At 48.3% G+C, this 13,022-nt stretch overlaps 1 protein-coding gene across 4 annotated transcripts in view; it reads left to right on the top strand.

Annotated features, from left to right (window-relative positions):
• LOC122364108 (myotubularin-related protein 13-like) overlaps window positions 1-8,363 on the top strand; it is a 64,157-nt gene extending 55,794 nt beyond the window's left edge. For all 4 annotated transcript variants that reach the window (XM_043334183.1, XM_043334182.1, XM_043334186.1 and 1 more), the window contains 5 exons: window positions 799-1,038; window positions 1,920-2,073; window positions 2,616-2,784; window positions 5,759-5,885; window positions 6,586-8,363. In XM_043334183.1, the coding sequence (XP_043190118.1) occupies window positions 799-1,038; window positions 1,920-2,073; window positions 2,616-2,784; window positions 5,759-5,885; window positions 6,586-6,678 (783 nt within the window). In that variant the 3' untranslated portion in view covers window positions 6,679-8,363. The remainder of the gene's footprint in view (window positions 1-798; window positions 1,039-1,919; window positions 2,074-2,615; window positions 2,785-5,758; window positions 5,886-6,585) is intronic.
• The last annotated feature ends 4,659 nt before the right edge of the window (window positions 8,364-13,022 follow it).

Here is a 13,022-nt window from a genome sequence, read left to right as displayed (position 1 = left end):
TTGAAGCGTCTAATAGCACGGCTGTTGTGGAAAAGACTCGCGGAAAGTCCGTGCTGTTTGGGGTGCCTTCGCAATACTATAGCCTGATATTGAAGCTTGACATACGGAAGTTAGTCGGCACTAGAATTATACCAGCTCGTTGAGTTTCAATGCGAAGTCCTATTGATGATCAAGGCTTATGACGACAGTCTCAGAAATGACACTTATCTTTGTCGATCTTCGATCGTCACAAGCTGCAACGTAATAGCGTTCCAGGTAAAGGCTGAAAAGACTATTTCCGCAGTCAGGAAATCGCATGCGAGAGCCTACTCAAGTACATTAGCCCACGCTCGCATCAGTCTTACGCACCTCCCGCATGCGATTGATGCGGGAAGGATTATAATGTATTTGAAGAGGCTCTCGCATGCGGTTTCCTGACTACGGAAGGAGTTTGTTTCAGCTTTAATAAAAGAATAATTCGGGGTAGACGACAAAATCAGTGACTTGACTCGCGCCCCTTTAGGGATAAGTGACCGGTGTTCACGGTTGATGGAAGGGCCGATGCCCTCAGCTTCCTCTCGTCAATAATGTTGAGAGGTCTGCCAATCAAATGCAGATGTTTGGTTGGGGTTATCGTGAACGGATTTCACCATTCGACTATGCATATGGGCGCTACGCTGACTTTATCTTGCACCTGGTTTTACCGTGTCGTGCGGGCCGGTGGGACCGCCTTTCAACGGACTTCCAGAATACGTTGGCGATATTGTGAACTAAACAAACAAGCAAATAGACTGTGACCGTATACGCCTCTCCCCACAGCGTCAGGCGTCATTCAACACGCAGATGATACGTCACCACGGCCGTTACTTCCACAAGCGCTCCACCATCGACCTGATTCTGCGGGGTAAGATGGCCGGCGGTAGCGCGGCCGGCGCCGGCGCCGCGGCCGGTGTCGACTCTGCCCAGGTGTACTCGGCGCCGCATCGGTTCGAGAAGTGTAACTACACGACACCGACCTACTGCGACTACTGCAACCACGTCCTCTGGGGACTGGTCAAGGTGCGTCAGCGGGGAGTGTGGAGGGAAACGGTCCGGTCCATCGCAGGAGCGACCGGTCTCCTATGGGCGGCACCGCGACGTCAATAATTTATATATATTTGCACCGCAGCGCTTGTTTTCGGATTTATGGTTTCTGATTGCAGAAGCATTGCCTTTTTGTTAGTCTAATGCTGCGCTTTTATCGTGTTGAGATGTTGTTGGACTTTTTTGCGAGTTCTTAATCTGTATTTTTATCTTGTACTGCCTGTGTCGCTGCCTCTGTGGTAGTTCCCCGTCTCCTATACCGCAAAAAAAACATTTAAACGCAGAAAAAAATGTATTTATGTCGCAACCTTCTTCCAACCTTCTTCAAGAAGATTGAAACAGTTCAAAGAGCAGCTACAAGAAGAGTTGTGGGACTGCAAGGGTTAAATTATCCAGAGCGGCTGAGACAGCTTAAGCTTACCACCCTAGAAGAGAGAAGAGAACGGGGAGACTTACTTGAGACCCACAAAATCCTCCATCAGCTCCACGAGTGTGACCTCACCCAATTATTTAACGTTAGAAACCGAACAGAGCGAGATTACCTCAAACTGTACAAGCCCCACCACCGGACGTTGAAGAGAGGAAGATTTTTCTCACAAAGAGTTATAAATAAATGGAATTTGTTAAGCTCTCACACCAAGATGGCAAAAACATCTAACCAATTTAAGTCAAGATACGACAAACATCGGGCAGACAGACAAGACTGACCCAAGAGAAATCAAACTGATGTAGAAAAACGCGTGATTCAAAAAAGAAATGGGCTACAACATAGACCTCGACGTCTTCTTCCAGAGCCCAAACAACCTTGATTCTTGATTCTTGATTGATTCTTGATTCTTCCCTTCGTCACCCTTCAGACGGGCATGCGGTGCGTGGACTGCGGCTACAACTCTCACGAGAAGTGTGTCGACCACGTGGCCAAGAACTGCACCAAGTACAAGGCGGTGCCGGAGCCAGGTGGTACACCAGGTGGCAAGGACGGCAACTACGAGCGGACCAGCATCGGGTCTGGTGAGTCCTTCGGACGGCCGAGGGGGCTAGGAGGGGGGGGGGGGGGAATTAGCAACCCGTTGTCCGCGGCTTAGACATCGCCGTTGGAGGTTTATGTCAGCTCGCGGATAATCTCTCCTTAACAGAAAACACCCAATCACCGGACACAATTTTATGAGCATTCCTGGACCGATTAGCATCGCTAGCGATTCGGACTCGTCGGAATTTTTGTGCATTCGGTCACCCTGCCTGAGAATGCACTGCAGCCCTTGGATACGGGCCGGTTGATTGGAAGTTTCGATTAGATTTAGAATTGGTGTCAGCAGCATTCGCCTTTCTCAACTTCTGTCTTGATTTCTAGTATCGATTTCTTGTCCTTGCCACAGAATCAATAAGCTTTTCAGCTACAACTACCAATTTTATTATCCTGTGTACACAACAGCTTAACGACATCCCGGTTTTTAACGTCTGTCTTTCTTAAGCCAACCAACCACCTACCCACCTGTGCAGCTCGACCGATAACTACGCTGTTCTAACACTCTCCTGTCACGCTTCAATTCCAGCGGTGGCCTCCCATCACCATCAGACACCGTCGCAGCAGTTCTACGACCAGTTCTCGTCAAACGTCGCCGAGAACCGCACGCACGAGGGCTACCTGTACAAGCGCGGCGTGCTGCTCAAGTCGTGGAAACAGCGCTGGTTTGTGCTGGACTCTATCAAACATGAGCTCAGGTGGGTCAGCCGGCGATGAGCGCTTGAATGAGACCCAATGGTTTAGAGAGTGCGTTGCCGAGTTATGCATCTTACCCGCGCCCCACTGGGGGGGGGGGGCTATTTATAGCCCCCCCCCTCCCGTTTTCTGCAATAACTTCTAAAGCACTTGACGTATCGACGCCAAACTTTCAGTACCTTCGACTGCATCAATTTGACACCTTGTATAAAAATTTGAACTTCGTAGCTACCATAGGTCGGCCGGAAATGACGTCAGAGTGACGTCATCTTCGGCCGATTTCGACGCAAAACATTGAACCACGGCAATCGCTCCCAAGAGCTCAGTTTTTGAGCTAGATCCAATTTCTTTGCATGAAAGCACTCAGAATTGACTGCGCTATCAAACTGCTATCTCGGATTTTCAAAATTTTGAAAATTTGGAAAAAAATTTTAAAATAATATTCAAAATTTATATTTTTATATTTTTCAAAAAGTTTTTGACTTTTAGAAGAAAAAAAAACTGGAATATATGTGACAGAACGCATGCTTATGACTATCTCTAGCAAGTTTTAGCTAAATATCTTCAAAAATGGCCAGGTTATACGCATTATTGCAAAAATTCACAATTATTAATTTTTCAAATCAATTTTTCAGTACGTATAGGGTGTTCACTAAAAATTGACACAAACTTTGAATGGCTGCATATCAAAAGTGAAGCAAGCTATTACGGTGCAACTTAGCATAGAGATAAAAGGAACTTTTGTCATCATATCGAGCATAAAATTTCACGGATGTAATGAAAACAGTCGCGCTGGAGGTCATTTTACAATAAGGGCCACCGAAAGCCCATTGGCAGGCTTTCCCAAAATAATACGTCAATGGGAGAGTTTCGCACGTACTAATACCTAATAAAAACTTAGAATGTCGAACTTAGTTTGCATACCGTATAGCGAAAAGAAAGTTCTAGTGGGTGTGAGAGTCGGAAAACCTGAAGTGGTGCAAATGTGAAGATACTGACCTCAGGAAAGGTCGGGGTCCCGAAAATGCACGTGGAGGGGCTTTTTGGCGCCTCACGGCGCAACGCTGCTGATCAGTAAGGTATTAACTGTGCCTACACGAAGAAGACATATCACACATGAGGCTAGGCTGGTTACAAATGGCGTAAATCATTTCTCGAAGCGACGGGGAACAACACAAGGCAATGGAAGCAAATATGCAATAGTCAAGAAAGGGCAAAAATTTCAGAAAAAGGTCGACCTAATTAAGGCAGAAAAATCAGGTTTTTAGTTAAAAGGCCACAATTGACTAGACAATGGAGTGTTCTGTAGTGATCCTATCGATGACACAAGAGCTAACGTCCATTTAAGTGTCAGTATGCAAGTTAACGCTGGATGCTATGGTGTATGTGTTATTTTAGAGCATATCATCAGTTCGACTTTATTCCTCCAGGCTGGTCCTTTATAATATGATACTTTCTGAGCCAAGTGTATTATTTAGCACTAGGGGTTCATACACAACAACGTAAGTAAGCAGAAGATGATCATCTGGTCCGATCTCGCGCCAGCACACTAACCAAGGGGCGCCTTGAGGGCCCCGGCCGATGTAAAAATTCCCATTGGAACGAGACCCGATAAGCAATTTTCCACGCCTGAAATTTAACAAATGAGTATCTGATGTGATTTGCCTAAGGCTATAACGTATGTTGGTGTCTTTCGATTTCATACAAAATATCAACTGGTTGCTCATTACCACCATCAACTGGCCAACATCACGGTCCACTGGTGCCAGAGCTTTTGACAACACTTCCAAGAAAATGTCCAAAAAATGGCCTATGGGGATCAGGCAAATCTGTTGACGCTCTACGGCTTGCAGCAGATGCAATGTGCATTACAACAATGCCTCGTTTGTTTAAATCGGTACATTTTTACCGAAGATACAGCCTGCTAAACTTTGTCTCAATTTTTAGTGAACACATATTATTTGACATCGTACACCAAAATAGATAGCACCATCGTGTTCCTGAGCTCAAACTGCATCCAATAGACACCTTTTTTGTTGAAAAAATTAAACTTCAAAATTTGACCTTTTTGACCTGACCTAAGCTAAATTCGACTCAAAATGACCTCGAATGACACAGACGACATCAAATTCGAAATCTATGGCCTAAATGGACCATAAAACATGTGTCACGTGACCGACGCATGATATAATATTTCCGTGACCTGTGATGACCTGACCCTGACCTGAAAATCAAAGTACAAGTTTGGTACTCTCAAGGTATCTAGAGCATCTGTTCACGAGTGTGTAAACCCAAAATGAGCCTGATCTGACTTGTAAGACGGCGGCCAGAGCCCAAAATGTGAACAAGCCGAAATGCTAATAATTTTTACTTTGACCTGACCTGTGATGTCATCGGTGACCTTGAGGTCAATGAAATTAGGTTTCGCTCGACAGTTTTTCCGGAACTATCAGACGCCGTTTGAATTTTGACAATCGGCCCAGTAGTTTCGGAGTTAGGAGGGGGGCTATGGAGAGCCCCCCAGTAGGGCGTGTTATATGCAGACCCCAGTGCAGTGGGGCGCGGGTAAAGTCTGATGGGGCTTGGAAATGGTTTTAGCGTTCTCAGCGGTCGGTAAATGCGAGGAAATGTATGGGATCGGCGTATGCGCATTTATCATCCAGTCACATTACTAGTGATGCGTTTGCGTTGAGATTTACATTAGTAGCGATGCGTTCGCATCTGCCGTTTCTGAGATACGAGATTACCAATTCGAATAGTTTAGGTTTACATATGAGGCTTTAATGTGACGTTCTTGAAATCCCGTGTCAGTGATGAAGGCTAGATGTCCATTGCTCAATGGCTCATTCCCATACATCCCTGACCTGTGGGCGGTTGCATTCATTGACCAGATCGCTCCAGTTTACATGGTCGTAATCAGCCCATCTGGAATCAGACCCGATAGATAACACCGCCTGCCTGCTATGTGATTGACAGGTATTACGATGCGATGGAGGACAGCCACTGTAAGGGCACGGTTAACCTAGCTGAGGTCGAGTCGGTGTCACTCGTTCCGCCGGCGCCCGGAGCACCAAAGAAAGTCGATGACAAGGCCTTTTTCGAGGTAAGTGGTCTGGGAGTTCTGTTTGCTGTGAGTTCTCGGAAACTGAAACTGGAAACCGATGAGACGATTACATGTGGATGCCCTGACCGCACTAAAAAGGTACTGACGTCGGCATCGGCGCCCAGAGGTGCGGGTATTCCCCTAACGGTTTTTGCGTTGACGAAACTGTGCTTGCCGGCTGATGAACGGGATTAGCTGGTCGCTTGGTGATGGATGGCTGAGGGTTGGAATATAAACTGGTGCGCTATTGCGGGCTGATCTATCCGGAGGTTGAGAGATATATCCGCAAGTGCCGCGAGTTGCAGCCTATTTGCGGCACGTAGCTGGGATTGGGTTACGTAAGCTTTCAACTGAACTCCAACTAGTGGACGATCGATGTGAACTGCGTGAATCGAGAGAGCCTGGGGAGATTAGGGGAGGCTGGGATTGAATTGGCTCAGCTTAACTACTGCGAAGCACCGCCAGGGGACGCCTGTAGATGTTCAAAACTGGTCTCTTATCAGGTATGGAATGTTGGTATCCTTTAACCACAACGCGATGGGTGTTCTCAATTATGGCAAACGGGACAGTGACGACACATTACGTCAGTCGAATCTGACTACATGCGTAAAAACACTAGGCATTCAGTAAGCCCGTGACTCGTTTCCGTACCAAAATCCGTGGTCTGGCTTTATCTGACGAGGTCTTCTGTCCTCCCCAGCTGCGCACTACAAAGCGGTTCTACAGCTTTTGCGCCAACGATGGGCCGTCAGCGCAGGAGTGGATCGAAAAGATCCAGGCCTGTCTACAGTAGCTGGGCGTGTGATCTGGACGGCACTGGTCTCTGGAGGTTCGGCCGGCTGGTCCGGTCTGGTCTGGTCTGGTCTGGTCTGGTCTCTGACCGGCGCTTTTGACCGGGCTCGGACTGATGGACCGAAACCGGGGACTTCCACCCGAAGTCAGGAATGTCCCTGGTTGAGTCTGAACCCGAACTTCCTACCGGACCCGGCCGTCATAGAGCGACTAGCGCAATTACATGTATAGACCAATGACCCCGCTGTACAGAGAGTATATAGCGCGTGTTGTACATATAGTCGCGGCGCGGCGCTGGCCGTCGCCCACACATATCTTCGGGACCTGTCCGTCAACACGGAGCCTATCGCTGAGAGTGCTGTCTATCGCATGTGTATGTAACTGCATTGGCTGTACGTACTGTGTATGTATTGTACGTGAACGGCCGCCTATGTGTGTGTACCTGCGGTTGTGTACGCTGTTGTGCTGAGCTGCGGCTTGTTCTGCTCCTGTTGGGTCGGTCTGGGACGAGTTGGTAGTGTCCCTGACCGAATCATCGCCTAATGTATGTGCTATGGCTATTAATGCGTGTATTGCGGCTACGTTGATCGCTAGTGAAGGCCGACTGTCTGTCGACTGAAGGAGACTGTTCGGCTGCGCCCTGCAGAGATATTAATACGGTCTTCCGCCGTGACCACTGACCTTGTGTGACGTGGAAGTGAACAACGCCGATCGAGACTTGCCTGCGGTGGGACGCCGACTGCTGGGTTTTCCGCTGTGAAAGGCATGTTTCAAAAAGGTATTCCCCGTGAGGCCTGCGATCTGTACATGTTCTAAAAGTAGCCGGATTTGTAAAAACCTGCGGGTGAGATCTACGCGGTTATCTGTCTGGCATTACGGCAGTCTTTGCGTCACCGCAGAGCGAGGCCCTGTCGGCGTTCGGGCGGCGTTGCTCTCCGGTCGGCCGCTTAGCTCAGTACCCGGGCCGGGGATATGATCGAGTCAGTGCCTGCAGCCGCCCGTCACACGCACAGCGTCCGCAGACAGACATACTGACAGAGCGGCCCCAGTGGGCTGGCGGCGGGCCGAGGCTGTGCTGCGACCACGGGACGGGATCTCGGGCGGACGGGGGGAGACGGATAGACGGACGGCTTAGTGACATGACGGAGAAAGTTACAAACGGACGAATGGATGAACATTGAACAGACGTGCGGACGGATGGAAACGGTCGCAGACGGATATACTGCCTGGTGACACGGACTGAGACAGTTACAAACTGGATGATAGACATACACACGGCGATTTAGGCAAACGGTGGGGTTGGTTGCAGACGTATAGTCAAACGGAAACAGGACATGAAAGCGGTTACAGTCCGATAAACGGGACAAACTGGGTTACCGACTTAGACTGAGAAAGTTGCAGACGATTGGACAGATGAACGAACGGAAGCAGATGAAAATGACGACAAAACAAACAAATTTGAAACGGACGGACGTAGGAAACCGGGGGATGAATGCCTGGCGGGCAGACCAGGCAGAATCCTGACAAAGGTGAGACAGATGGACAGACGAACAGACTGACAGAGGATAACGTAGCCGTCTCATCTCCCGCAGTACTGCCCACCTAATGATGACAATGGTGATTATGCCGGTGAATGTGTTGTCAGTCGCTGCCTGGTCATGTGGTAAATGCAGTGTTTTATTGCTACTTGTGGTTTTTATCGATGGTGAAAACACCGAAAGCCGGTGGTTCGTTTCGAATAATGTTGATAATGTTTGGCTGGTAGCATCAGCTTATGTCGTGGAGAAGAAGGAATTTCTACAAGCCAAGCCTTTTTAGCACGCAGTACCTGTCTTTATATGGACAGATGCCCTTTCACAACTTGGCAGGGTGATTGGGTACAGGGAGGTGACGCAAAAGCATAATTTTGTTATTTGTCGTACCGTGCAGAATTCGCGCATACTTAGTAACAGATAGATACTGAAGGCAGGTGACAGAGAAACAGGGAATACGGTGCAGCCATATATTTTGTTATGAACATGAACAAAGAGAAGTTTATATCAATGGGTGATGCACACACACACACACACACACACAGAATGTTTATTAATCAACACGTATTACCAAAAAGAGAAACGTAAGTAGAAAACAAATAGTTATACAAGGCGTTTCGAAAAAATAATAGCAGATTGGTGCAAAAGCGCCAAGCGCTTAATTCTAGGCACCTCTCTGTAAAGGAAATGAAATTAATTGCTGCTAATCACACCGCCGCCGCCAACCCGGTCACCGATGAGCGGTTGGGATGAATGCAGACCGCGCGCCGGCCCGCGGGGACAGCACCAAGGTCACAGATTGAAAATCAATGAAAAACTAGGGTTGATTTTAAAGAAAGTGTTATTGTTGACTAAATCTATTTGAGTTAATCAAGAATCTTTGGAAGTTTGGATGCACGCATCGTCGACTACATTCATTGATGATAGGTAGCAACAATCTCATCAGTCACTTCAGTGGTGACGTTAACGGTTGGTAAGCCTCGCTTCAACATACGAATGGCAGCAATGGTAGCAGCGTTTGCTTTTCGTGGGCGCCCGTGTGGACAGCATTAGAGGAAGAATTTGCGTCAGAAGACTCGGCTGAGGTCCCCTATGGAACCTAGGTATAAAGGGTTTTGAATGGAACACTGCTGGACGCAGTGTATTGTGAGCCGATCGGCGTAATTTCTTTACCGGGTGGTTTGGTGTTACGTCACTAAAGACACTCGCAGAGGGGCGGGGGCTTATGGTGAACGTTCGCAACCAGCTGGTCGGTTGCCCTTTCGCCCCTAACCCAACGACAGCAGGGCCTTGGCTGTACCGAAGTTGCAGCTTCACGTGCTCCCTATTCATATTGCGCCGAGCCCTTTAGCCGCAGAAATTGGTCATTCCAAACCAGACATTTTTTAATTACGGGCCAGAACTAATTCACTCGTTGGAATCTAAGACCAAATAGCCTACATCGAACGTTTGGGCTCAATGGCGTTACCCTCGTCGGCTATATCCTAGGAGCCCAATTCGATTATCGTGCCTGCACAATATGCATATCATCATTTAATAATCTCGCCTACGCTTTCCCGCCGTCATCTGACGGCTACAGCCGTCGAACTGCGCCGTGCATGTGTCTGAACCGCTGCATCGGAGACGAAATTGCGACGCAGCTGGCTCAAATGATTAGTTTGATGTGTCAAACGGGTGTGGGCGGCGGTCGGCGGAGATTACGGCACGTCTGCCGGCGGCTGTGGTGGGATGAAGTTCCGTCGATGTGGGGAGGAGAGATGCCTCCATCGACAGCGGATATTGCGGCCCGAGGTTGTCGGCGCGTTGGTAGAGACTGTGCGAGGTTGATGACCGTGGCTGCTGTAGACATTGCGTGGTCCTGGGGCCGATACAGACAGAGATTGGACAGCTCCGGGTAACGCTGACAGCTGGACTGCTGCGGAGTGCGTCAGAAGGTTCATTGGACGTTCCGGGACCGCCATTAGACATTAGCTCCAGCCCGCTACTGACGTTGAGCAGCTTCAGGGCAGCTATAGACATTAGCCGAATCAGGAGCTACTACAAATACTGGCCGGGGCAATGTGGGCCTTGGTCAGTATGGGCTTAGATCCGTGGGCTTGGGTTGGGTTGGGTTGGGTGTGGGCTTGGGTTGGGTCAGTGCAGGCTTGGGCCTGCTGAAGACGTCAGTGGGATCTTCTCAGGACTGGTCGGGTCTTCCACGAACGTCGGTCTGGATCGGCTGAGTTTGCCGGGTCTGTCAATCGGTCACTAATGTTCTGTCACGGACGATCGAGTCTGGTTTATCGGGTGGTGTCTGTTCTGGCCTGGTCTGGTCTGGGTCTGTGCTGGTCTTCCACGGACTTCGGCAGTGTCAAAATGTCTCGTGTTTGTACGGCCCTCGGGTCTGCTCCGGGCGTCGTTGGGGTCTCCTCAGGTCTGTTCGTTCGGGCCTGCTACCGACTTCAATCGGGTCGGTCATAATATGTCGAGTCTGCTCGGGTCTATCCCGGGTGTCGGTCGGGTCTGCTCGGTTCTGTTCGGCTCTGCTGCCAACATTGACCGTTCTGCGGCGTGCTCTCTGTGGCTACGGCGGCAGCGCGGCGGAACGGCGGTAATACGGCCGCTACGGCACGACGGTAACAGTACCTACCGGCTACCGCGGCAGAGAGCGCCGTATTGATCGACCGCCGGGGAGCAGGAGACCCGAGTTGAGTGCCGTCGACCCACGCTGCTGACACGGCTCCGGTCGGACCACGCCCGCTCCGGCTTCGTATGCAGGACTGTAATGTGGGCTGAAAGCCGGTGGAACAGAGATCAAAGCTTAACCCGCGCGGGGCTGGGGGGGGGGTAAATTTTACCCCCCCCCCTCGCGAATTTTTGCAATATCTCAAAAACGGCGGCGCGCAGCGCCGCTAAACTTTCAGTACCTTTTCTTACATCAATTTGACACGTTCCCTGAAACTTTGAGCGAAATCCGTCGGAATTTTTTTGAGAAATTGACGTTTTAGTGACGTCATGTTCGCCATTTTCGCCTCAAAAACGGCAAAATTTCAAACGCCGCTAACATCTTCATTTTTAAAGGAATTAAGACGTAACAAAAAAGGTTATACGTAATTCTACTTTGTCTATCAAATGGCTATCTCGGTTTTTTGAAAATTTTGGATTTTGGCCTATTTTTTCTTCAAAAAACTGACTTTTTTGGGAAAATGATTATAAAATCCAAAATTTTGAGTCTATCGAAAAAAACGGAATATATGTCAGCGAAGTGGTCTATGTGCACCTACATACCAAATTTTAGAAGAATCGGTTGAAAAATATGGGAGTTATTCAAAATTTTATGACGTCACGACACACAAATTTTTTGAAAAATGACTTTTTTGGAAGTTCTAGACCTCGCACGGAAACAAAAATAGCACCATTCGATTCGCCGTGAAAAACTGCATCAGATAGACACCTTTTTAGACCTTAACAACCAACTTCAAAATTTGACCTCACTTGACCTGACCTTTACCTGACCTCGACCTGAAATTCATCCAGAGGTGGTCCATATCACTTATTGAGTGTGCCTATTGAATTCTATGAGTAAAATGACCCATAAAACATGTGTCGCACATGCCCTTTTCTATATTTTGTTTTTTGGTGACCTGACCTGACCTGACCTTGACCTTGACCTCTGAATGATATTGTATGCAACGAATATTGTCTTGGTAGCCTAAGAACACGTTTTGGGCGATCAGTCTCAGTCAATGACTCCATTCTTCGGCAATTACGGTGCAAGGCCGATACTGTAGAAACTTGCAATTTGTACCCTTGACCTGACTTTGACCTTGACCTCAAACTTTAAATGAAGTACATGTTTTTAGTTGTTCGTGATGAGAGCTTTCGATTGGCGTTTGAATTTTCCAAATCGGACCATTAGTTCAAGAGATAACAGGGGGGGGGGTAAAATTTACCCCCCCCCCCCAGCCCCGCGCGTTCGGCTGGAGACCCCAGCCCCGCGCGGGTTAAAAGCGGACTTACGCTGTCCAATGGCCCAAACGACGCATGTGCTCTTATTTCTTCGTTGAATTTGCCGAATGTCAACGGCACCAACAGTGCTAAGTGTTTACAGCTTCGGTTTTCGCTGTACCTAAGCATATCGTTTTCAGTTGTCATCCCTGCTGCGCTGAAATATCAATAATAACGGCTCTGATCATTGACGATTTCCACCAAATTACAAAAAAAAAACACTGAAAACGTTTACTAAATGCTACATTGCAGAAGATTGGACATTGTTATTTGTTATCAAGGGATGTGTGAGCGCAGCGCCAGCCTTTGTACCGTAATAGATGGGCAATTTGCATGTCTAATTGTTCCCTTGGGATCGTACATTGTTAAGCATTGTTCGTAATTAGAGGGCGTAGGGACGACTATTAAACGAAATTGTTTTCAAATTCATTTCCCACCACCGAGGCTGCCGCTGCCCACTTTGCTAAAATGTCTCGTCTCTTGCCATTCTCTTGGTGAGTGGTGATAACCTGGCTATCAAACCGAGGAAAGGGCGAAAAGGGGTAGGGTAGCCTGGGGCAAGACGCCCCAGATAATTTATTTTGCTACATAACTTTTGTCCCACATCAACTGGAAGGCCAAATTTGTGCTCAATGCGTTCTTTGGACATTTTACTTTAAATTCCACCCCTCAAATTCATTCACTTATGATCGGACTCCTAGCTAGGAAGTGATTTGTGAAGCAACTGCAAATGGGGCATTTTGCCCCAACCCCAGGGCAAAACGCCCCACCGCCTGGGGCAAGAAGCCCCATGCTCTAGATTAAAGATTAAACATGCTAGTTGACT

The sequence above is a fragment of the Amphibalanus amphitrite genome, unplaced genomic scaffold (assembly GCF_019059575.1).
Source record: "Amphibalanus amphitrite isolate SeventyFive unplaced genomic scaffold, NRLGWU_Aamphi_draft 000656F_arrow, whole genome shotgun sequence".
In the NCBI taxonomy this organism is placed as follows: domain Eukaryota; kingdom Metazoa; phylum Arthropoda; class Thecostraca; order Balanomorpha; family Balanidae; genus Amphibalanus; species Amphibalanus amphitrite.
This window is presented reverse-complemented; position numbering and strand designations above follow the sequence as displayed.